Here is a 25,717-nt window from a genome sequence, read left to right as displayed (position 1 = left end):
ATTTTTTATACAACTGAAATGTGTTAATCTTAAACAGGCAAATCGTTTTGAATATAGGCTGTTAATAAATAACATTTAATAAAATACAAGTAATATGATTATATTTTATAGTTCATTATATTGCGTTCATAATAAAAACTTAATTGTATCTCTCTGGAATGACAAGTCTTAAATCTAAACAGGCACAGATAAATTTATTCACACATAAAAGTTCCCCAAAACATTCGACATCAATCGCCATCTGCTTCTTTCTTGACACTGCAGCGCCATCGTGTGTCAATAATAGTAACTGCACTTCAGACTGGGATGGGCAGAGAAGCGCTGCTCCGTGAACAAGAACAGGCGGATGTCATTTATTGCATAAATATACTGGGATTTACCGGGTAAGTGATGTGCTCTATTTTTTTTGCCTACTGACCACACTCTAGACCATTCAAGTTGTTAAATTTTAACAGCAAATTAAATGAGATATTGGCTATCATGAGCCTTATACAAGCGATTGATCTGGCCTTTTACGGACTGAATGTCTCTAACGCCGTCTGATGATGCGTAATACAACAGTAGCAGACTTATTTTACAAATATTTAGTCGTGCTTGGATTTGTGCGTCTCCCCCAAGGCGTCAAATGTGTGTGATTAAACACACATCCGATCGCTATCGATCAATGTATAGAGAAGAAACATGATAAAAAATTCGATGGGTGTATATAGTGACCGACTGTGTCTTAGAATATACATGAGATGTGTCATTATAAGGCATAACAAGGCCAATGCATGAAGGTAGAGGCGGAGACTAATGGTGAATCAGGAGAGCTCCGTTCACACGTAAATGATGCTCTGTTTATCTAATAATGATGCGTATATGCAAATTTGGATCGTATTTAAAACACTTACTGCTTGTATTGTGAATGTCAATAAAACATGTCTTTATTTCTTCACGATGATACATAGAATTGTTTCGCATTATGAGAAAGGGTGACTATCATGAAAATAATGTCAATGTAAAAATAGGCTTCATTTTCTTCATGCAAATTATAAAAGTGTATTTTTCTATTTTGTTAAATATGTCCTGGGCATGTTCTTGACAGGCTTGACAGTTCCAATTTTGTAACTTTGATGTTGGTAAAGGAATGCCCTGAATGCTTTTTGGCTCTATCTGCCTCTATTAAGTTCACCATAACTTATTTTAGTCTCATTTGATAGCCTTTGCTTATTGGATGTTGAAAAAATTATTAAATTAGCTCTAAAGCAGTGGAACGCCTTGAGAAAGTTATTCATATTCCTATTTTTTGATGTTTCCCTCTTTATCCATTGTTTAAGTGGATAGAGTAGTCAGCTGCTTGCCTGGCATTTAGCAGGAAATTATCCCATTTATTCAGGAATGGAGAAAATCCTCTTCCACAGGGTATACTTAGCATCAGCGACTTTTGCGTAAATAACACATCCATATACTATGAAAAGAATTGCTCATGCCTAGAGGTACAGTATACAGTATTCTCTTTATTGTCTCCTATAGGCTGTATCAACTTAATTTTAGCCCAGATGCATCTTTGTCATTCAGTATAGATACATGACATTTTGTCCTCCATATAATTTAATGGTCAAGTTAAAATGATATATTCCATTTGCCTGTAACTAACCTCTCAACAGAATGACCTAGAAAGAGATCCAAGGCAAAATAGGAGGCTAGGTTAAGTCAAGATGAGTTTGACATCCTGGTTCCTCATCAGTGGCGGGGGAACAAGGCACCGCCTTCCCCGGGAAATGATCTTCGTGGGACGGGACGACTGTGAGTTTATGCTGCAGGTGACTCAATCTCTGTTACTCATGCACAGGCTGAGAATATCACTGTATATAAATATAAAAATAGATATCAAATATAATATATTAAATAATATATCTTATATACATGTGCATATTTTGGAAAAAAATACTTATTATTCTAATAAATAATTTGATTTATTGGTAACTTGTTAGAAACAAACCAGAATATAAAATTACTCATAATTAAAAATCTAAAGAATCACGTATAAATACAGAGAAAGGCCCACAAATTAAACAATGAAATGTAAACAATAAAAAATAATAATAAGTAATCATATTTCAATAATTTTAAATATAAGAAATATAATAATTAAAATACCTAAAACACATTACATAATTGTGTCAAGTGAGGAAAGCGTTGATAAGGCAATACCTTGTTTAATTTCCATAACACTGAACATAAGCCTATCATTGGCCCACAGTCCACACAGTAATTCATTTGGCAATTGATTTCGTCAATCTGTCTGAAGCATATTATAAACCTTTCCTAAGGATGTTTCAATGTGTACGTGCATCAGACAACTGCACTTCAGACTGTTCACTTTGGTTGTGTTGCGTCATAAACACAGCATTTTTAGAACGATGCGTCAAGTTAAACGTAGTTTGAAATGCATACTCCGATTACACCTGGTATTCAGATGCATCTCAGGTGATCCGTTTACATGTGGTTAAGCGGGACTGTAAAGCAGGTTAAGGGAAAGGAGGAGGCGAGAACCGGTTTGGCAATATAAATAATAGTTTAATGAAAAACTGAACCAAAAACACACAAACAGAGCAGCTGCCTGTAATTCTCTCTCTCTCTCCAACCTTCGTCACCGGCCGCCGGAGAGAGAGAGAGGAAAAAACTCAAGTTCTGTGAAGTTCTCTTGCTTGTGTATGTATCTGCTTTTTCAAATATGCTGATTGGATGGTTATTTCCTTTTAAAGCCGCTCTTAAAGGCAAAGCTTAAACTCTTGTTTTAGTGCACTGGTTAAATGACTGGTGAGTGGTGGTTCTTTGCTGATGTTCGGGATGCAATCAGGATGTTTTACTGGATAAATTTCGATTGGATAAGCCACTTCCAAAGCTGTTTTTTGTAGGAGCCAATATGCAAGATGGCTTTAGGACACTTTAAATGGAACATCCTTAAGTGTAAAAATGTCGGCTGTCCAACTTAAATTATTTAATTAAATATAGCCTACAAAAAGGATGTTATGCAAGTGGAACTTTCGAGAAAATTGGCTAAATTAGTTTTACGAAAATGAATTTCAATTTGTTAAGGTTTTCTTTCAACCTTAATATATCAATATTGGATATACTGTACAAACTGGTGGTTTTGTTGTTTATGTATGTATATGTTATGTTATTGTTATTTGTTGTTAGGTTATATTCCTTTTTCTTTTCTTATAGTGATGCAAAATAAAACAACATTTTCTCATCTTCAATTGTTGTGGACATCTCTTCTAGTTGACACTGTTGCACTGTATATACGGTCATGTTTGACAGCCATTGAAATGTCAATTGATTACTTAACTAACTTAGAACACAGAATGTAACTTCTCTGCTGTGGTTATTAATCAGTTCTGAATATGTTGGACTTACACATTTAAATCTGGTACAAATTCACAAATACTTTCAACTGAGGATCATCCTCCAGCCATTCACCAATCATGCAGCATATAATTATGCCCATAATAAAGAGCTATAAACTTCTCTTTTTATTGACAGTCTCGCAGTGTAGACAAACAGCACGCTGTCATCAATTATGAAGTAGCTACAGATGAGCATAAAGTCAAAGACCTGGGCAGTCTCAACGGGGTGAGAAATTTTCTGTTTCTGTTCATAATAGATAGTCTTTCTGTGACTATAAATATGCTGAATGTAGTCTCTGCTGGTATGAAAAGACTATGGTGACAGCTGACCTCCTTTTTCTCCAATAGACATTTGTGAATGATGTTCGTATACTGGAGCAGCAGTATATTACCTTGAAAATGGGTGACAAGCTAAGGTTTGGATATGATATCCTTTCAGACACAAAATAAATCACCTTTTGATTGTTATGTTGGCTTTGTTCTACTTTAGTTGTTTTGCTGAATACACAATATAACATATATTTGCTGATAAGTTAACAGTTTACGGCCGATTAGACCATTGTTAGACGTCTATACTATGTACTTGTAGTGGTTTCTACTCTATTCACTGATGACGTAGTGATTTTTATCACGTGTCACTTAAGGTATGGTTATGAGTGTTTCAGATGGCCCCTCCCCCTTTTCAATACGGGGCACCTGTTAAGAATACTATCTTAACAATTTAAGAACACTGTTCTTAAGAGCTGTTCAATAATTTAGAATTAAAGTAAACTAGAGGGAGTTGGTCAGCTGATTTATCTGAAGGATTTGTGAGAGACTGGACAACTAGTAGAGTATTTGATCATCAACACAATGAAGACACAGTTGTAAAAAAATTAAGGACATTTATTAATAATACAAATGCAAGAGTAAAGACCACAATGATTAATAATGCTAATAATTAATATGCACTGCTAAAGGATAATAAACTAATAACAAAAAGGAAAGTACTGAATTAAACAATAAAGCAAAATAAATGATTTGAACACAGAATGGATAAATGCAATGTTGTTGATCTGAACGTAGCAATGGGAGAGAATTGTATGGGAATGCTCCTTAAGGTGCGTTCACACTGCCAGCAACTTTGTCGCTGCGTGTCGCCAGTGGCTGGCGGTTAGGTCGCTAGTGGAGTGTATGGAGAGTCTAAACAGCACTGTTTCTTTACAATTAATATTATTATTAAAATATTAGGATCACGTGAGCTCTACCATCTTCTCTTGTATTGGCTGTCGGCTCCCAAAAGTCGCTCTTCATTTGCATAAAGTAAAACATTTCTCAAATTTGTCGTGTCGCTGGACACGCCCACATCTGGTTGTCAACGGTCACTCATGTTGCCGGAAGTCGCCAGCTCTCATTGAAAATGAATGAGATGAGGTTGTTTTGTCGTTGCATGTTGCTGGCAGTGTGAACTCAGCTTTATGGGAAAAGTATGCAGTGGGGAGGGCGCAGAGTTGCGATCCAGTAGTCATTGCCGTGCTGGGCTGGAGGATGTTGAACTTCGGTTGCACCAAGAGGGTCCTTAAAGAGTGGACTGGGCAGCTAGGTCAGCTGAATCTTCACAGAGTCTTTGCAGGCTGGCTGTGTCACTGAGGAGCCGGGTGGGACAGGCAATACCTGCCGATGCAGAGGTCCTTTGTAGACTGGGCTGTGCTGCTAGAGGAGCCGTAAGTGTCAGATAAGGTCCTTCAATGCTGGGGCCCTTTTTCAGCTAGAGTGCAGCAATATAGCAATAAAGCAATATAAAAGGTTTTGCTTGCAAAAGCTTAACCTCATCTATCTTGTAGCCTCTTTCCTCGTCAGGTCAGAAACTCAGGACGTGGTGTGTCTGTTGGTGTCTCCTTCCCTGTAGAGTTGGAAACGCAGAACAAGGGTGTGTCTACCCAGGGGACATATATCTCTTTCTGAAGAGGAGGAGATTGAAATCTGCCACCTTTCTGATCCTGGAGTGTGATTGGCCACTGGTGTCTGAAGTAGCCACGGTGTTGCCCACCCTAGTGTGGAACTCATTTGCATAGCATAAAGTACAGTGTTAAAACATTGTCTTTAACGTTTCACCCATGCATTATTTCTTTACCTAACCTCTTTCCAATTATTAAAGGCATCGTATGGAACAGATAGAGACCAAACAAGACAAGAAATGGTTAAGTCAACGTCCATGCATTCGTTTATCTGTTAATAGGTCTGTCCCGTGAAATGTTTTGTTAACAGTCAATAATCATTAACATAAACTGTGCTTTGCATGAAGAGGGAGTGGATGTGTTGCAGTTTATATTAATTTAAGGCCTCCAAACATAGCTATGAATAGATCTGTGTGGCCCTCCACTGCTGCTGCATCAGGGAGGCCCTGAAGGAATTTAAACCTTAGGAGTTTGGTGGGTGCAGAAGGCCCCCCCTTCCTGCCCTAAAAGAGGTGTCTGGCAGTTGTCTTAGCATCTTATCTGTTGTTGTACATTTGATTATGTTCATTCACCAAGGATCCAATCACAGTGTGGCACATCTCCTTCCACACCGGCAGTTAGAGAGGGGCCCTGCCATAAACTGGTGCTTGGAATGTCATCTTAACTGATGTTCACCACATACTTAAGGCCTCGACTACACAATTATGTGAAAATGTATTAATTTTGCAATGGTAATGCCTCTCATTCACTCTATGTCTTTTTCCTTAACTAAAAACGTATTAATGTGGGTGTTGCCTAAGATTGGACCAATAATATGCTTTAACTAAGAGTAATCCTTTCGTATATGTATATTGTTTCCTCCTTAACCCAGCTTACATACCAATTTATTTACAGTCATACATGGAGAGTTACATGTTCCAGAAGAGGCTCTGAAGGTAATGCCAGCAAACTACTAAAGTAAAACAGTGTAAATACACTACCAGATAAAAGTTGGTCACAAGACTCACTTTTTATTATAACTATTTTCCACAATTTATTGTAACAGTGAAGTCATGAAACTATGACATAACACAAATGAAAGAATGGGTTTTATGTAGTGCCCATAAATGTCACAAAAATTGCATATATATATATATATATATATATATATATATATATATATATATATATATATATATATATATATATATATATATATATATATATATTCTTCATAAAGCCAACCTGGCAAATAGTAGAAAATCTATATTTGTCTACAAAACTAATATAAACAGTTCAAGCATAACTGTGTCCAAACATTAACTGGTACTGTATGTCAAGGCCTTTGACTATATCTGCATCAGAATTTTACCAAGAACAGTCAGAGCTATTGAACTATGGTATCTTGCCTTCTGTCTTGACCTTCTTACATTTACATTCATGGACAGCATGAAAAGTTCACCAGTCAACTTCAGCTAACAAAGAAGCCTTCCCCATCAAGGGAAACCACCAAAAGTCTAGAAGTCAATGGGGCAGAGGGAGGAAAGAATGCTGGAGCCAAGCCACTAGAACTACCACCAAAGACAGAGAAGGTGGCAGGTGGGAAGAGAGTGTGTTTTTAGTTTAAAAAGACTTCCATGTGGCTTCCAAAGACTCAAAATATGGTCTTACTTTCAGGAGACATAGCGGTGCTCCAAAGAGGAACCCCTCTGTATGGGCAGCCATCTTGGTGGGGTGAAGGGGACGCAGATGATGAAAATTCTGTGAAGCATAACACAAAGGCTTCTGACCAAAAACAAGTCAGGTGTGAAGCAGGTAAGATAGTTCGTTGTCATTTTCTGACAACATCGGATTTCATGTATGTCTTCATGTTTGGCATGTTTGGCTCCTGCATCCCAAATATTTAGACACTTAAGACATTTAAAAGGTATAAATGTTATTGCATTAGATAAGAAAATATCAAACCAAGTGGTGTTTATTTTAAAGAAAGACTGCACAAGAAAAATATTTCAATAAATGAAGAAAATAAAGTATTTGACACTTTCTGGTTGTCAAACTTTAGTGGAACATGTCCATAGTTAATTTGATTAACTTTACCTTGGTTACTCTGCTAGGACACCTGTGACTGACTTCATACAGTACATCAACTATGGGTGTACTCACACTAGGCAATCTGTACCGTGCCCGAGCAAGTTTGACCCCAAAGTCCAGTTCATTTGACTAGTGTGATCATTCCGAACGCTGAACCGTACCTTAGCCCACTTGAAGAGGTGGGTTAGGGCATGGTTCAGTTGGCTCAGGCACGGTATGCATCTAGTGTAATCGCTAACCGTGACCGAGCGTGGAACTCAAAACATGACTTCAATGATGTGACTGAGTAAAGGGATCGCTTTAGTCTACGGCATAGGTGTAGTGTTTACTGGAAATTTGGGCAGATGAGAGAATACAGGAACAACTGGATAAAACACACAAGAACACACGAAAACTATGAGATATTTGGTAAAATTAGCAAATATCTTCGTGCTCGTGGACACCAAATAACAATTGAGCAATGACGTAACAAGCTAAAAAAAACCTTTTCACAAACTCTAATTAAATGTTTCTCAGTATAAAAAAAAACTAATTTACCTTTTCTGGTATTTTAACCCTTTAGGCATTCCATACACTCACAGGAACATACACTTAACCAAAAATAACCTCTTTCGGTGTCAATATTAAACTTAAATCCTGAATTCCTCACTAAACTTAATTCCTTGTAACTCATAAACATTGATCAAATGTACACACAGTGGGCCCACAAACACACACACACACACACACACTTGCAGTTGCAGGCCTGTGTCGTAGCTTGCGTTTGGAGTGGCCTTCGAAATTGTAAATTGGCCTCTTCACTCTTTTAGAGCCAACAGAACCACATATTGAGTACCTGAATGTCCTCGATGTCTCTCGGCCTCTTCTTACCGTCTGAATACTTCGTAGCCATAGGATCTTTGAGTGCGTCCGGTGACTCAAAGAGCTATCTGGATTCTTCCACAGTGTCCGAATAAATCCCTCAATGACTAAACACTCGTGCTTAGTATACAGAGTCTCTACATATGCAAACCATCTGTATGATCTCCGTCAGTGAGCAATCACACAAAATCTTCTGGATTTTTAGCGTCAGTTCACTCAACAAAACAAAAGGCTATTCAGTGTTATCTCTTCTCAATATAACACAAAGATAAGTTTTTTTTTAAACAGACAATACAGCGATTTACGTACTAATCATCTCTGTTCACAACCTTTCCTCTCCATTCTTTCTCTGTTTCACATCTCTTCTTGTTTCTCTATATATACATATTTCACACACTCCCTTGATTGACATGTCAGGGCACTGTTAAACATATACCCTGCATCAAAGACGGCGTACACGAACAAGGATGGATCACATCAGTTCCCACATGTTAGCACCAGAACATTTCACACAAACTATATACATTTTTGGGGCTTCCCTCAATGAGCCTTCCCATGAGCTCTCGGTTCTTTTACCATAAATTTCTTATATAACTGGGTTTAACATAAAGTACAGCCTCAAATTACAATTTATATCACAGATTTTAGGCAAAAGATGACCCTTCACCAACAACCCTCATATATTACACTTAATGTTAACAAATCACTCTAACATAGTGCTATTATTTATTAACCCTATTTAACACAGGGTTATATATATATATATATATATACCGTGTATCTGATAAAAGATGTATCAGATACATCTTTTAAGTGTGGTTTAAGTTTTCAATTCAAAGGTTTTTGGGCCGCTGTTTATTTATTAAACGACAGGCTGCAAAGACAATACAAAGCAGCAGGTGGAGCCAGGAACCACACCACAAACTGTGGGGACCCAGGAGCCAAGCTACTCTGAGATACCCTGTAAGGAGACTCTTCCAGTAGGGGGAAACACAGGAGAAAGCCTCCCAACTAGTACAGAGGGAGTTCCGTCAGCTTCCACAGTCCCTGCCTCAGAGGGCAGCGCACAGGGACATGCCTCCTTCACTATTAAGTTTGAATCAGTGGCTTCAGGAAAGGGCAAAGAGCGGACCTCGAATGGCGCCCAAGACCATCGGCAACGGCCAAAGAGAGGGGCAGGGGAGGAGCTGAGTGCCTTGCAGGCTGCCATGGTGGTAGCGGAGGTTAAAGTGGCGGACTGGCTGGCACAGAATGAGCTGCCCCTGGCTTGCTCTGAATCTGTAGCTGAGGATGATGGGGACAGCGTGAAGAGTGATGTACCAGTTCAGCTGAAGAGCCTTAGAGGTAAAGAAAATGAGCGAGGAGGTAAGGCCGATTTACACGGGCCATGACAAAAGCCAAAGAGGTTTGTATGGGTAAAAATTTTGAAGTCAAGACAAAAACTGTGTTGTGATTTTAGGGGCAATTGTTGCCCCTTCACAATATGGTTATTCATTGCACCAGTTCACTGACACCTCTCACTGTGGTCTGTTCCAAAACTTAGTGAGCTGCCTCACTGTCTCCTACGTAGGCAGCTGTCTTCAGTGGCAGCATCCTTACTGAAATAATACCTCATAAGAGAGAGACTTGGAACGCTTTACATAGCAGCAGCTCCGTGTATCATTTAAATATTGCTCCTTATGCGCAGCACACAATCAAAAACTTGCAACTGATTTCTTGCATCGCAGGTGATGCAAGAAAAACGACACAATCCTCTAATGAGCATAAATACGCCCAGACACACATATTTTGGGTAAATTAGTCAGATTTGTTTCATATTAAATTGAAATGTATCGATAATGTTCAGTATTGAATGGATTATAAGTATATTTATAATCTAAATTTCTCTCGCTTTGTCCACCATCTTGGATTTTTTTCTGGCAAATTCATCACGGTGCATTTTGGGATCGCCTACCTGGTTGAAGAATACATACGATGCTACCTTAGAATTTGGCTGAGACCAGAAATCTTTGGAGGCAGCATAATTAAGATAACCTACCTTTTGGAACAGTCTTTGCGAATGCCTATGATGTCTTAAATTGCTGCCTCTGGAGGATGCTAACTAGGTTTTGGTACAGACCCATAATAAAAGCTATTTACAAAAGGCAAAACAATAAAATACACCACTTATGAGGTACTAGAAAAACTTCCTGTAATTTCCTGCTTACCATGTTACCAAGAAACTTGAGACTGCATGTCCATTGTGAAACGGCTTTTACTGTTGGGCTTATTTGTGCAATGTTGCTCATGGAGACATGCATAAATTATGTAATGCCCTCTAGACGTCTTTTACTACAGTATAGTCACAAGTCAATAGTCATACTTTTCCTTCTCTCTGTGTCTCTCCCTTCATTTTTTTCTTTCAGGCAGTAAGCATGAGGACGGTACACAGAGCGACTCAGAGAATGCACTGGGAGATCAGCTCAGTAGCCAAAGGGCATTCATGCAGGAGCGTTACAGAGGAAGGCAGGGTGTGCTGAGGACAGAAGGGCCTTTCTGTGGGAGGGATGATCTCTTCCAGGACAAACCATCATCTGTAGCTAAAAAGATGGCACCAGTAGGGGATGAAGTTGGCAGAAAAGAGAATCGTTCTTCCCCACAGAAAGCCAAAGTGCAAAGAGAGCAAAGCACTGGGTCTCAAGAGACTCCTAAAAGGGGACATATAGATGACCAAAGTGACAGAGGGACCTATACAATTGAATTGGAAAATGAAAATGCAGAAGAGGAAGAGGCCAGGCGTATGATTGATAAGGTAAAGCTGCAGTAGTATTAAAATAAAACCATTTTATGTGTGGTGATGTCAGAATCTATACACTTGGAACCACTTTTAAAACTGCAAAATACAATTCGCTGAGACGTAGTGATGGTGTTGAACGTGTTGCGTTTTAGGTATTTGGGGTGGAGGATAATCAAGCCCTGACAAAACTGCGTTTCCCACATTACCAGACAGATAGAGGAACCATCTGTCCAAGATCTAGAGCCATGGAAACCAGACAAGCTGGTTATGTTGGTGCAGAGGTATAGCTAGAATATCTGCAATATTCAGCTTACTGTTCTGAAGAACATTGAAATCCATTTCAAAAGACACTCGAACCACAAATATTCCTTGCCATGTTTCCCTAAATAGTCCTCTCCAGTGTTGGGGAAGTACAAATAAATACAAGCTACTCATAATTTGAAGCAGTAAGGATATTAACCTCCTAAAAACATCAGTTTTATTAACTTACATTTTAAAAAAACATGTGCTACATTTCTATAGGTGTTGCCGGATGACTTGGTTGTAGTAGGTGGTCCAAGGTGGGTCTCACAGTGGGCTAGTCTAGCTGCAAGTCATATACGGACTGATCCTGAGGGATCTGGGGCTGAACCCACCATGCTTTCCACAGATGAAAAAGGTTCTTATTTAGTTTTAAGGGCTATCAAACATAAAACACTTTGGTTTTGTATTTTGATTTGATTTTGAAAGATTTTGTGGTGTTTCCACAGCTGATATCAATGCGCCAGGGCACACAGATCGAAAGAGAAGGACTCTCCCACAGCCCCCTTCTGAAGATTCTGCTATGGACCCAGTTGCCCATGAGGGCCCAAGGTGCCAATCAAGGAGAACAGCATCTTCCTCTGAGAAGCAAGACCTAGAACTTCAGGAGAAAGTAGATAAACTCAATAGAATTGCCAAAATGGGACCAAGATCAGCTGGAATAACCTCAGCTAGCGCAGACTTCGTTCAGTCCAAAGCAAGCAAACAAGCTTTGACCAAAACTCACGAGGTGGGGCGTAAAGTTGGTAAACAAGGAGCTCAGTCTAGACCAATTGGTGGTGGTGAGAAGAAACAAGGTGATGGGAGACAAAAGAAAGGTGAGGAGGAGAGGGAGAAGACAGGGAAGCCTCTATTGCGGCAAGAGAGCTTTACTGTAGAAAGACCAAGTGCTAATGTTCCCCTAGAGCGCATACCTTGCATTGATGGGCCTGGTGCATCAACTCCGATCAGAGAAATAGATGTTATCAGTGAGAGAATTGATACTGTCTCCTGGCTGAAAGACTCAGAAGCTGTTGCTGCTTTTTTGGAAACCAATCTATCAGACCTTGCAGATCCACCTAGCTACTCCCTTGAGGGTTCTCTCTCACCAGAATCTGACATTGATACAACAAGCACTTTCAGCCAGGCTGGGGGAGAAGCAGGACGTAAGATGGCCCATTGGAAACGTTCTTCTGGATGTCCAGGCCGTGAAACAACAAATAAGAACACCAGCACAACAGAAAGGAAAGGAAAAGGTCAGCCTTCAGGTTCAGCCGGCTCCAGAGCTTGGACCTCTCTCGATCTGACAGATGATGACTTGAGCTCCTCGCACGTCCAGGACACTACTTCTGCGAAACGACCTCAAGGCCGGTGTCAAAATATTACCTCTACAGCACAGCAAACAAGTGGCAAATCCAGACGAGCAAAGACAACTATAGCTCCTGCACCGGCCAATTCTAAACCATCCACCCTTCCCCGACCAAGACCAACAAGGGCTTCCATCCTCCGCAAAGCACGACTGGGAGACACTTCTGACGCTGACCTTGCTGATGCTGATCATATGTCTGTGGCTTCAGAGGCTTCCACTGCCAGTTCTGCATCAAGACCATCAGCTGGGCGCAGGACCCTTTCTCGGATTGAAGTTCTTGCCCAACCACGAAGCCAGAGAGTGTGCTCTCCTTCAGCTCGGAGTGACTCAGAGGCTACACCAGGCAGGATCAGGGGCTTTGTCCCAAGCCCTGCGCCTGAGAGCACACTGTGGCTGGGTCTCCGATCTACAGCAGCTACTTCCTCTATGATGGCCCCCAGAGCCAGAGCACACAGCACTTCCAAACTGCCTGATAAGTGTCCTGGTGCTCCCTATGTTCAAAAAGTGCCAGCAGGTGAGAACTTTGAGAGGAGGTGCTTTGGGATATTACAGGAATAGTGCACCCATAAATGAAAATTCTGACTTTGTTTACTCATATTGTCATTCCAATCCCATTTGCTGTTTACTTTTTTCATGTAGTAAAAAAGGAGACATTTTGAACACACCAAAGGAGACCGGAATCTAAGTCATTATTCACTGAAAATGTTACATATGAGAAAGCTATTGGAATTTGGCGCCGATGAAGTCAAACCTGGAGCAATGCATCTAAAAGCACTGCGTTTTATTTGAACGTGAGCACAAATTTCAGTCATTTGCTCATACAAAGTTTTGATATGGCTTCAGAAGATCTCAAATCTCATTTCATTTTCCACAAAAACATTAACAGCATATGGGTTTGGAATGACTTGTATTTAAGTATTTAATGACAGAACTGTTCCTTTAAAGGAATGTTCCTGGTTCAATACAAGTTAAGTTCAATCGTCATTTGATTCATAATTATGATTACCACAAAAAATTATTTAAACCCAGTTTAAATTTTGTTTCCATGACAACGCTAAGCCAGTTAATGCTGAAATCGATTTTATCACACTAAAATTATTTTAACATTTATATTGTTTAAGTCTTCTGGCTATACTTTTGAAACAGTATGTATGGACTGGTCCCATTCACTTCCATTATAAGTGCCTTACTTTTTTTATTGAAGGACAAGTTTAAAATATTTTCTTTGGAAATTAACATTACACTACAAATGCTGTCGATTGAGCTGAACTTGTACTGAATGTGTAACATTATTTTAAAGAACTAGCAATAGTAACTGACTTAAAATGTTTATTATAAAACAAATCTTGTATGTTGTATTTCTTCCTTATAGCTGGTGGAAGGTGGCGTCGTGTACCAATTGAATATGCTTCTACCTCTGAGGATGAGTATGGCTCTAACCGGCACTCCACTCAACACACTCATCCACGGCCAATGGCTCCATGTGTGACCCAGCTAGGGGGTTCAGCCCCTGCAACACCCAGCCCTGGAAGCATTTCTATGCTGCGACACCAGTCCAGCAAAGAACAAGAACAAGACGATTACATGAGAGACTGGACAGCCCATAGTGAGGAGATCGCCAGGTAACACCTCAGGCCTCCAATCAGCTTTACTATGAGCTTAAAAAATGTTTTATTAGCATTTGGGTGTTAAAGAAATGTTCTGGGTTCAATTTAAAGGTGCACTCTGTAACTTTTTGCTTATGTCATCTTGGACTTACAGTGACACCTTGTGATGTGGATGCAGCAAAATTCAAAATCAGTAGTTTTCAGTTACAGGTGCCATTATAGAAATTCACTATTCACAATAAGCCATGATTAATTTGATCCAAGAGTGAAAGTGTCCAATAACAAGGCGGTTACTGAGATTTAGTGAGTAGTATTCAGTATTCAGCTTGTCATGTGATTCTAAAATGGCAGCCCCCATGAAGACCTCCATGTAGAATAAAACATCTTTTATAAGGATATAACTAATCATCTCATGTGAGCGGTCATGATTTTTTATACATACGTTTCAAAATTAAAAAAAAAAAATGTAATGGGGAAAAATTACAAGCACAAGTTATCTCAATCGACAGAATTTGTGGCATTATGTTTATTACCACAAATAGTATTTCTACTTGTCCTTAGTTTATTAAAAAAAAAAAAAAAAAGTAAAAATCGCAGTTACATTAAGGCACTTGCATTGGAAGTAAATTGGGCCGGTCCATTAACATTAAAATACACACTGTAACAAAATTATAGCCACAAGACATAATCATTAAATATGTTAACATGATATTAGTGTAAAAAAATCAATTATTGAACTTTACATGAAGACATAATGTCATGTAAATCTGTCATGTAAAAATGTAATCTGGTAAATGCTGTAACGGTGGAAAATTCCTGATTTTAGCGCAATAAAGTAATGTTAACATGTATAATGCTTATATCCTGTGGCATAATAATTGTATACTTTTGAAAGTGTGTTTAAGTTGACTGGCCTCTTTCATCTTAATGTAACCACAATGTTTTTATAAACATAAAAATGCTGATGATACTGTATGTACAATCACAAATTTTCATCACATTTTTGGTTCATCAAATCATACTCTGTTTACCTTTGACTGTTCTAGAATCAGTCAAGATCTGGCTAAGGATCTGGCCATGCTGGCACGTGAGATCCATGACGTTGCTGGCGAGATCGACTCTGTTAGTCCTTCTGCACCATCAGCTTCAGTGAGAAGATTTTTGTAAATTTACATAACCAGATCCATGGGAATGATCTATATTGATATAGAGCTATTCATTATTTGGTGTCTGTAGAGATTTAAATCAACACTTTTCGACAAGTGTGCAGAGGATACGTTTTTCGTAATTCAGTAGTCAATTAAATTAAATGGTACTCCATTTCCTATAGAGCACATCATATAATTATTTCACAATCCTTCCTTGTATGGACATGGTTTCTGTTTAAACCCTGCATCTCAGATCAACACAGGAAGATGTTAATATATACGGTATCATCACTCAGGTCATCTCTATACCTGTCTCAGGTTGACGACCATCTGTTTGAGGATGTTCTGGGTAGTGCTCCAGAGATCTGTGGCAGAAGTGTACATTCAAGACCTCGCGGCGGTAGCAGCAGTCAAGATCCTCGCGCCATACGCCGTCGGACCTGGACTAGAGATGAGGTGAGTCCTGTTTAAGATGGGGTTAAAAATAGTCCAGAAAAGAGTTGGCTGCTCTCCATGCACCCTGTAAATTAGCATTATAATTACAGATGGTGTAGGAATTAAAGGTACACTGTACATTTTTGTTTATGTTGCACAAACTAACACAGACATCATCTTCGATTTATATTGACACCAAGTGGCATGGATGCAGTATCATGCAATATTTTCGTGTGATATGAGCGTGAATCGATCAACTGTGTTCCGCAACTGCCTTCAGGTCCTTGAATAACGTATAACGTGCAAGACTTTCTGGTGTCCTCCTAGGGAGTTGGTGCTCTACACAGACTGTGTGGTATGCATATAGGAAGCAGCGATACTGTGAGGCACTCACAATGGAAGTAAATTGGAGGGTTTAAAGCAGAAATGTGAAGATTATAATTTATTTATATTTTATGGTTTGTTGAAATTGCATCATAAAAATTGGCTATAATTTTACACAGAAAAGGTTAATAAGTGATTTCATTACACTAACATCATGTTAACATGCATATTGTTTGTTTTGTGCCTATACTTTGAAAAAGTGAGTATTATAATGTTAAAAAATTGGCCCCCATTCACTTCCATTGTAAGTGCCTCACTGTAACCCAGATTTTTTCCTTTTTTAAAGAAAAGGAGGGGTAAGTCAAAATATTTTTTTTCTAGTTATCAAGATCATGCCACAAATGCTGTCCACTGAGCTTAACTCGTATTGAACTTGAACTATTCCTTTAATGCTACATGATGTTAATGCTTAGACATCAAATATCAAAATCAAATAATCAGCTAGCTAAATTACAGCAAGCTGAACTTCTAATTACCTAAAAATTAGATTAGCTAAACTGAGCTAAACTTTTTACGAGTTCATGCGATACGGCACTAGCAGGTCTGATGTAAGGGGGGTGCAACCAGTGTGGATGCACCAGGCCCTGCCCCCTATATTCTCTACCATGAGGTGACGTGTTTCATTTACATGTAAAATAAACACCTTTCATTAGTGTACTGATATGGGGACTTCATCTCATGTGAGTGTACATGATTTAATTTTTTCCCCCAAACTATTAATTTCTTTATATGCAAAGCAAATTTGAATGTAGGAAAAACTACTGAGTGAATGCACTTTTACAAGCTCAGCTTCATTTTCCACCTATATTCCACTAGAGGGTGTTAAAGTAAAAGTCAAAAGTATTTTGCCAGCAAGGATTGGATCTTTCTCTGAATGTGTCATGTTTCTGACAATGAATCATAACACAATATTCCACTCTTTGCTTGTTCTGCATCTACAGGATGTGCTGGACAGTTTGCTGCTGGCATCATTATCACAGCTGTCAGCTAAAATCAAACAAGCCATGGAAAAGACAGCCAACAAAATCAGGTACCCTGAGTTAATTTTTTTGTGCATAGCTTTAGGTTTTATAGAATTCTTTGGAATTCATGTCGATATGTATATTAAAAATTGTCTTCAGAAATGATATGTAACTAACGATCCTTGTGCATCCCTGAATTTTGGCTTGAAATTGTATTTTTCAGGTACATGCACAGACCCTTAGCAGGGGCAGGGGCGAAAGGACATTGGGGGGGAATGTTCCTTGTTAGCTTAAATCTCCACGCTCTTAAAGGCACCTCCTCTTAAAAAGGGCATTTGCGAAGTGCGCCTTTAAATTTGTGAACGAATAGGGCAGATGCTAGCGCCCCTGTAGACCCCATTCTGTGTATTTCATTGGTACTTTTTAAGCGAAACATTCATAGTTCTTTAGATGTCACATTTTGAAATAGCTGAGTGTGGTTTACTTTTCCTGCAGGATTTTATTCAAAGATAAGGACCAAAAGTGGGAGGAGATTGAGCGAAAACTACAGGCAGAGAATGAGGTGCCTCTCCTTAAATCCTCTAATCAGGTGAGAAGGGAATATTTTGTTCTATTTATTGTGAACAACTTGAAAGTTTCCTTAAAATTTAATTTCAAGATGATTTGAAATGTATCTCACAACCTACCTTAACAAACAGAGTAAACCACAAATTGGATCATCAAGTGAAAGATGGGGGTCTGAAGCTTGAAATGCCTATGCTATGAAGTATTCATTTTTAGTTGATATTAGAGTTCATACTTCTGAGTTAATTTGTCTTTTCAGTAAATACTTTACAAAGAATAAATTGTTTTATTCTTATTCTTATAACTTCTATCTATGTTAAGATTGTCTCTAAAGATTTGGTTACATACAATTCTGTCAGATTTATGTTGTCAATGAAGTTCTATTGTTTTTTTTCATTTCTTTTCTTTTGTTTTTTTTCTCACCCTCAGGAGATCTCATCCATACTCCAAAACCTGAAAAGAGTGGAACGACACTTGCTAGGTAAGCAGTAAAGCTGAGTTTTTATCTATTTTCAGAATGGAATACTTGCTTAGTACTTAGTGAGCAGTATGTAAGGGATAATGTACAGTCAGCCGGTTGTTATCATAACTAAACCCCGACAGCAAGATCAGGAAAACATTGATTTATGTTGATATTATGTAATTATGTGAAAAGAAATAAATCTTATTTACAGACAGCCGGCCGTTATCATAACTAAACCCCGACAGGAAGATCAGGAAAACATTGATTTACGTTGATATTATGTAATTATGTGAAAATAAATAAATCTTATTAAAAGAGCTATTAAAAGACTAGCTATATATCTATATATATATATATATATATATATATTTATATGCACATGAAACATTTATCTGAGTTGAAATTATTTTATTAGCTTACTTGTAGAGATCGCACAGTGATCCGAGAAGCAGGAAAGTTGGCTCACACATCCAGATGAGCGGTCTGATATGAGGATGTGCGGTTGTTACTGAGAAAAATCAGACCACTAGATGGCACCATTGACCAATCAGAATAGAGTATTCTAGAGACCTGTGTAATACATACTGTTTAATGCCTACTATTTTAAAAAAAAAAGAAGTGGAACAGAATCATGCGTTGCTAAACATTTCAAAGTCATTCTGTTTGACAATCACGTTACCTGTTGCCTATTGAATGATGAAAAATCTGAAACAGAAACTCAATAAATAATCATTTCTTCCTTGTACTATCAATCTCTAGTGATTGATATCATGGTGGACCCTGATGGCACGTTGGATGCTCTGAGCAGTTTGAGTTGGACCAGTCCTCTTATAGCTGAGAACAGAATTAGTCCTGGATCACAAGGTCCAGCTGGCAACCAGGCTGCGGAAGGATCAGCCAGTACCACTACACTGCCCTCTGCCTATTCAGAGGTTGCAGAACGAGATGTTGGCCTGCAAGAGAGGTGCAAAGAGCAGAACACTTCCAATCAAAACTGAATCACTGCAAATGGTTTACACAGATATCCTACAGTGGTTTTAAAGGCCAGGTCAACAGGGACTTTTATGTGAATAATGTGAGGTATGCTGAAAATATTCTAATATGGCGATGCAATTAAATGTTTGCTTCATAAATTCTAGATATCAATGGACATATTTTCAATAATTAAAGACAATTTTTTGAAATATCCATCAGCTCTTATACCATGTTGTCAAAATGATTGTACACAAGCATTAATTATTCTGAAGATCCCAGATCTACAGTTGCCCAGGAAGTAGTTGAGCACAAGACTGTTGAACATGAAGCCAGATGTGAAAGAGATAAATGATAGTTTATTGAAGAGATCATACTTTAAAGTGTTGAGTAAAATTCCTGGCCACAAGTTTTCTTTGCATGTAGGGCCCAAAATTTTGAGTTGTGAAGTGCCAAATGTGAGAAAAAACATGGTTTCAGCATGCAATTAGTTACTCATTGGCCGGTAATTGTATTAGGACCTGCATCATAATATATCAAATGGTTTAGATTAAACCATCTAGTACAGAAAACATCTGTTGCCACTCTTCTAACAACTTTTACCTCAGTCAAAATTAGCCATTTATATATGTTTTTTTCCTCAAGAATTCCTTGTGGCGACACATACGTGCAATATTTTTTGCATTAAAGGTGCTGTAAGTGATTCTAGCCGTTCTGGAACTTCCACCAGACCAGCTTTTGATTTAGCCACGCCCCCTCTTTCCAAAGACATGCGTGCACACACAGACACCATTGTGTTGGAACAGATGGAGTGCGATGGGTCGCCTTGAGCTTTTTGTCATCTGACCCTGAGCGTTTTGCGGGAGCAGGACACCATACTGGTACTTATCCGAGCATTTTTAGGCTGCCCTGTGAATGTGCACAATGATTGACAGGCAGAAATTCTTCTGATTGGCTAAAAAAATTATGTACCCCACTGTTTACCAAGCCAAGGGCTGTCACAGAGACAGGTGTGAAATTTTATGGCAAGAAATGTAAGTGATTTCTGACAGGTAATTGGGATGTCTGCTGCATGTCATTCCATTAAATATTATCACTTTTAGCCACCAAAACAGAAATATGAATAAAATCGACAATCTGTCACATATTTGTGACAGGTAGCATTTCACTGAGAGACAGAGACATGCTATTCTCTTATATGATGCTGCCAATTAATCAATGACAAATATGCAATTAAAAAGAGCCAAATAATCCCACTGCCATTGAGACAAATTTTTATTTGAACTACAATTATGCAGTTTCATGGCTGGAACTGAAGAAAAACATTTGACTGCTAAATAAGAAATATTTATGGCTGATAAATTTCCTCAATTTCTTTTTCCTCAAAAAAAAGTTAATTTTGGGCCGTTTCCATGTCGTTTGAACCACAATTCATCATATAGCACATTTTAGGGCCATTTTAGGGTTTCCTTAAAGCCTTTCTCTCTCAAATGTTTAATGCTTCGACTATGTAACCAAGTCTTTTTTACATTGGTGTTGTCTGAAAACAGAAAAGGATTATCTAAAACAAAATTGCATTTGATTTGCAGCAGTGAATTTGTAATTCATGAGAATGCTGAAAATTCAGGACAAGGCTAAACTGAATAACACCGGCCTTCATGTATTCCAATGGCAGTCTTACATGGAAACAGCCCAGTCTAATCTGTAAAGTGTAAAAATCCACTATTGTGATGAATTGGACTAATCTTACAATTTGAATCCTTGCATACATTTTGTAGATTTAATTATTAAACATTCCTTTTTTTATCATAAAGCATAACCTTTGCATTACCTAAAATTATAATGTTGCTTCTTACCTGTAGTTCCAATGCAGTTGCAATGCCACAACAATACCCTTCCATGTAATGTTTCTGTATGAATATAATCATTTATACAAATGGTCGTGTGCCATGTCATTTACATGGATTTACCCAGATGTTTCATAAATCAAGCTTGTTATGTCACAAAGTGCCCATTATCAAGATCATTATGAGATGTTGTTGAGAAACATGTTATTTTGCACATTCCAATGTTTCAACTGTTCTGAAGAGTGTAGTGAACTGGGCACATTTTTGACTGTTTGAAAAGAGCTATTTTATGGGAAATGTCTTCACGGGGCATCTGGTTAGGTAGCTAACATGGTAAATATCCCCTTAGAATCCATCTGCCTCAGTGGTGTTTACACATGAATGAAAAATTAATACTGATTTATTAAATAACTTTCATATCCCTGGATGCATGATGTCATAATTGATTTTCACTGATGATATTCATTATATTAATATAATAAATGGCCTACCTACATAATTATATATTTATATCTATATTTAAGTGTGGCACTCAGTTTTACCAACAGTAACTCTCACACCTCACCTCAATGAAACGTAATCATATAGAGATCACTTTTCATGAACCAATCAATTCCTGATGGATAAAATTAATTCTAATCCTTTTTTTTTCTTGGTGAATATTTTTTTTTCACTCTTAAAATACATCTCATTAAGGAGGTAAAATGGGGTTGTGAACACCATGTTGACTTCAATTAAACTTTTATCTATTTATGCGCAGACTGTCTATATGCAAAGTTAATAACAAATAACTTTTAAAGGAGGCAAGTGACAGCACATAAAGCCGCTTGCCCTCTTTATCCTTTCTTTACCCTTTGAACACATACACACTTAAACCTACACGTTCACTCCACATATGCGAAAAGACTGATTTGCACGTCCTGCTTTATGTAGACTATAAAAATGAATTAAGTTTAGAATCCCAGGAGGCTTTAGTTCCTGTAATCTAGTACTGATATATGGCCCTGTTTCATCTTCTCTCTTTTGTTCTACACTAGCCCTGCTGGAAAGTTTGTGAACAAAGTCAGGCTGCTTGAAAATTAGTTTCATTTTTTGGGATGTTAAAATACTTTTTGGATCCCAGCTTTGGCAAATAAGTAAGCCATTCATAAGTTGATTTCCCCGAAAAGTGCAAACACTGTAGCCCTGTGCCTGTATCAATAGTACCAAAAAATCATTAGCTGGTTCAAGCTGGTCATAGACTGGTCCAAGTCATCAAAACTTTGCTTTGTTTGTTGAGCATCCCAATTAGCCCTGTACTGTATCTGTCAGACCAGGGGGAGTTTTGGGGAAAACTCTTTGAAAAACAGTCATTATTTTGCTCTTCTGTTTGGTGACACTAGCGCTTCATGAGAAATCACAGCTCTCTTTAAAACACCTTTATTGCAAGACTTGGTCATAGAGCTTAATAATTATACAAAAAGAGAAAATCCTTGTTTAAGTTGGTCAGAGCAGGTCATTGGTTGTTTAGAGCTGGTCCAAGCTGGCCATTAGCTGGTTCAAGCTGGTTATTGGCTGGTCCAACCTGGTCATAGACTGGTCCAAGCAGGTTATTAGCTGGTTCAAGCTAGTTATTATTAGCTGGACCAAGCTGGTCAAAGTATAGTCCAAGCTGGTTATTATAGGCTGGTCCAAGCTGGTCATATGCTGGTCCAAGCTGGTTATTATTAGCTGGTCCAAGCTGGTCATTAGCTGCTTCAAGTTGACCATAGCTTGTCCCTGCTGATTATTAGCTGGTCCAAGCAAGTCAATAGCTGGTTCAAACTGTTTTTTTGGTCCAAGCTGGTCATAAGGTGATTTAAGCTGGTCATAGACTGATTCAAGCCTGTCATTGTCTGGTTCAAGCTAGTCATTAGCTGGCTTGAGCTAGTTATAGGCTTGTTCAAGCTGGCTATTTGCCGGTACAAGCTGATCATTAGCTGGTCCAAGCTGGTTGAAGCTGATCATAGGCTGGTTCAAGCTGTTCATAGACTGGTCCAAACTGGTCATTAGCTGGTTCAAGTTGGTCATAGGCTGGTCTGAGCTGGCAATTAGCTGGTTGAAATTGGTAATTGGCTGGTTGAAATTGGTAATTGGCTGGTCCAAGCTTGTCATTGGCTGGTTCAAACTAGGGATGTGCACGACTAGTCAAATATTCTAATATTCGTTCTGCTCTAATTATTCAAATAGTAAAAATACTATTTGAATTTTGCTAAGTTTTGCTTTGCTGGCCATATATACAATGAGAGGCATGTAGAATCCTGAACACACAAATTAAAACTGGCAGTTATAACAGAATGCACTGGGTTAGCGCTGTTGAGTATGAACACAAGTTGATCACATCTGTTGAGCAAACAGTTGTAGTGGATAAGCGGTGTACACTTCACTTTTGTATATGTGCAGCTCGTCAGAAAGCAGCATCCTCGTTGCAATGTAATCCCTGTAAACAACAAACATGGCATCCAAAAAAGACTATGCTAGCTGAGGTAAGGGACATTCCATCATTTAAACTGGTGTGTATAAATTAGTATAATTTACTGAGCGTGTGTATATGCTTGTGTTCCTCAACAAAAACATGACATTAGATTCAACATAAACATGATAACTTTTATATGGCGAGTGTTTATAGTCTTCCTGTATGCATAGGCGGAAATAGCGGGGTGTCAGGACCCCCATCTGAGGTTTGTCCCCCCCTAAAATATCATTAAAATATGTGTATTGTAAATAATATAATGATATATTCTTAAAATAATACAAATGCAAACGGGGCAACAACAAAAAACCCCTTGGTGTCCCCTTCAAAAATTGCTCTTGAGAATTGTTATGTTTATTGTCCCCCCCAACATTTTGATGAAATTTTCGCCCCTGCCTGTATGTTAACTGTGTTTTGAATATAATTAGAAGCTTGTTTTTTTATAATGGTGACACAATCTTTATGACTAAAATGTTTTTTACAATGTCTCTTTCTCATGAATTACCTTTTTATTCTTACCTTATACTATTTAAATAATAGAATATAAAAAAAAATCGTTTTTATGATTAAATATTCAAATATTGATATGTTTCTCAACTGACTTCTGAAGTCATGGATTAAATCACTGGACTTGTATGTATTACTTTTATGCTGCTTGTATGTGCTTTTTGGAGCTTCAAAGTTCTGGTCACCATTCACTTACACTGAATTGACCTACAGAGTTGAAATATTTTCCTAAAAATCTTAATTTGTGTTCTGAAAAAAGAAAGTGCCATCTGGGATGGCATGAGAGTGAGTAAATGATAATAGAATTTTCATTTTTGTGTGAATTATTTAAGTAGCACATTGTCCTCCATTTGAAATACAATGTTCACCATTGATTTAGTTCTTGTATCTTTTAAACCAAGAAATAGTCGTGTTCTCATGTTAATGCATGATGCACAATTTTCTGAAGTTTGTGAAAGGTGTAATTTTCTGCTGAAGTATTGCTCTGCAAATGTTGATACTTTTCTATCTTTATAAAAGCTAAGCATAATTATAAATTATTTTATCATCTGTACTTTCCTGGTAATTTAATATACCAATTAACACACTCTCTACATCATTGGTCAGTATTATTAAAAATGAACAATATTTTCATTTATAATATATAATATAAATATATAATATTCAAAATGTAACTGTTTTACTCTATTACTATAATATTTTTAAAGCTACTCTAGTTATTCAGCCAAAAGTAGTGAGTGGTTTTCTCGTTTCCTTGTTAATGTTTGTCACGAACCTCACTCCCTCGCTCCGCCCCCTCAAGCTTTTCACGCTCTTTTTGCTCGCTCGAGCCCTCACGCCCACTTTGCTCCTACTCGCTCACATGCTCGTAGGCAATCTCCCTTCCTCGAGTTTCTCACGCGTTTCCAATCCCCCAGAACATTATGACCACCTGCACTCGCGTCATCTGCACTCCTGCACATTAGTTTCACCTGCACTCGTCTCATCACCTGTCATTGTTTACACCTGCACCTTCCCCTATAAATACCACAGCACATCCGTTTCACGGGTGTTGGTTATTGTATTTAGTTTCCCGTGTCTTTGCCCCCCGCTAGTCTCGTCTAGTTTTGACCTCCTCTCGTTCACCTCTTAGCTTGCCAGCTCCCCTTGTTCCCCTGTCTTTTGCTCCCACTAGTCTCGTCATTTTCCTCTTGATTCCCCGGCTTTCAACCTCACGCTCCCTTTGACTACTCTCTTTGGATTTGCCCCTTTTATATTCTCCGATTCCCCGGCTTCGACCTCTCGCTCCCCTTGACTACTCTTCACTGGATTTGCCCCTTGATTGTACTTTTGCCTGCCTGCAATAAAACGCAGTTTGACTTACATTGTGACTGTCTCTTCTTGTGCGGGTTACAAAATAACCAACCGTTACCGAAGACAGTCACAATGCCCCGCGCTGAGAATTCGCGAAGCTCACTAGAGCAGAGGTGCACGTCACATTCGGCGCGAGGAGCTACAGTTTGGAGGCAGGACCAAGCGCTCGCGGCCCAGGGGCAGCAGGTATGTCCCTTGTCTGATTTATGTCACCCTGTTTCACCTGTGTCTGCCCCTGAGCCCCCTTTATGCCTCCAGTGCATTTCTGAACGCCGTAAGCCTTCAACCCCCTGAGAG

At 38.5% G+C, this 25,717-nt stretch overlaps 1 protein-coding gene across 2 annotated transcripts; it reads left to right on the top strand.

Annotated features, from left to right (window-relative positions):
• Positions 1–311: 311 nt before the first annotated feature.
• LOC127654404 (centrosomal protein of 170 kDa-like) lies at positions 312–23,742 on the top strand. 2 transcript variants are annotated; one of them, XM_052141563.1, is made up of 19 exons: positions 312–383; positions 1,650–1,805; positions 3,532–3,621; positions 3,744–3,825; positions 6,212–6,267; positions 6,760–6,910; positions 6,989–7,126; positions 9,137–9,628; positions 10,669–11,054; positions 11,192–11,320; positions 11,562–11,697; positions 11,789–13,201; positions 14,060–14,309; positions 15,341–15,443; positions 15,761–15,898; positions 17,203–17,291; positions 17,719–17,812; positions 18,217–18,268; positions 19,010–23,742. In XM_052141563.1, exons 2-19 carry the CDS (start codon positions 1,701–1,703, stop codon positions 19,246–19,248), a joined length of 4,143 nt encoding a protein of 1,380 aa, XP_051997523.1. In that variant the 5' UTR covers positions 312–383; positions 1,650–1,700; the 3' UTR covers positions 19,249–23,742. The 2 variants fall into 2 exon arrangements, with proteins under 2 accessions (XP_051997523.1, XP_051997522.1); XM_052141562.1 differs by lacking the exons at positions 9,137–9,628; positions 11,192–11,320.
• The last annotated feature ends 1,975 nt before the right edge of the window (positions 23,743–25,717 follow it).

The sequence above is a fragment of the Xyrauchen texanus genome, chromosome 13 (assembly GCF_025860055.1).
Source record: "Xyrauchen texanus isolate HMW12.3.18 chromosome 13, RBS_HiC_50CHRs, whole genome shotgun sequence".
Taxonomy (NCBI): domain Eukaryota; kingdom Metazoa; phylum Chordata; class Actinopteri; order Cypriniformes; family Catostomidae; genus Xyrauchen; species Xyrauchen texanus.
This window is presented reverse-complemented; position numbering and strand designations above follow the sequence as displayed.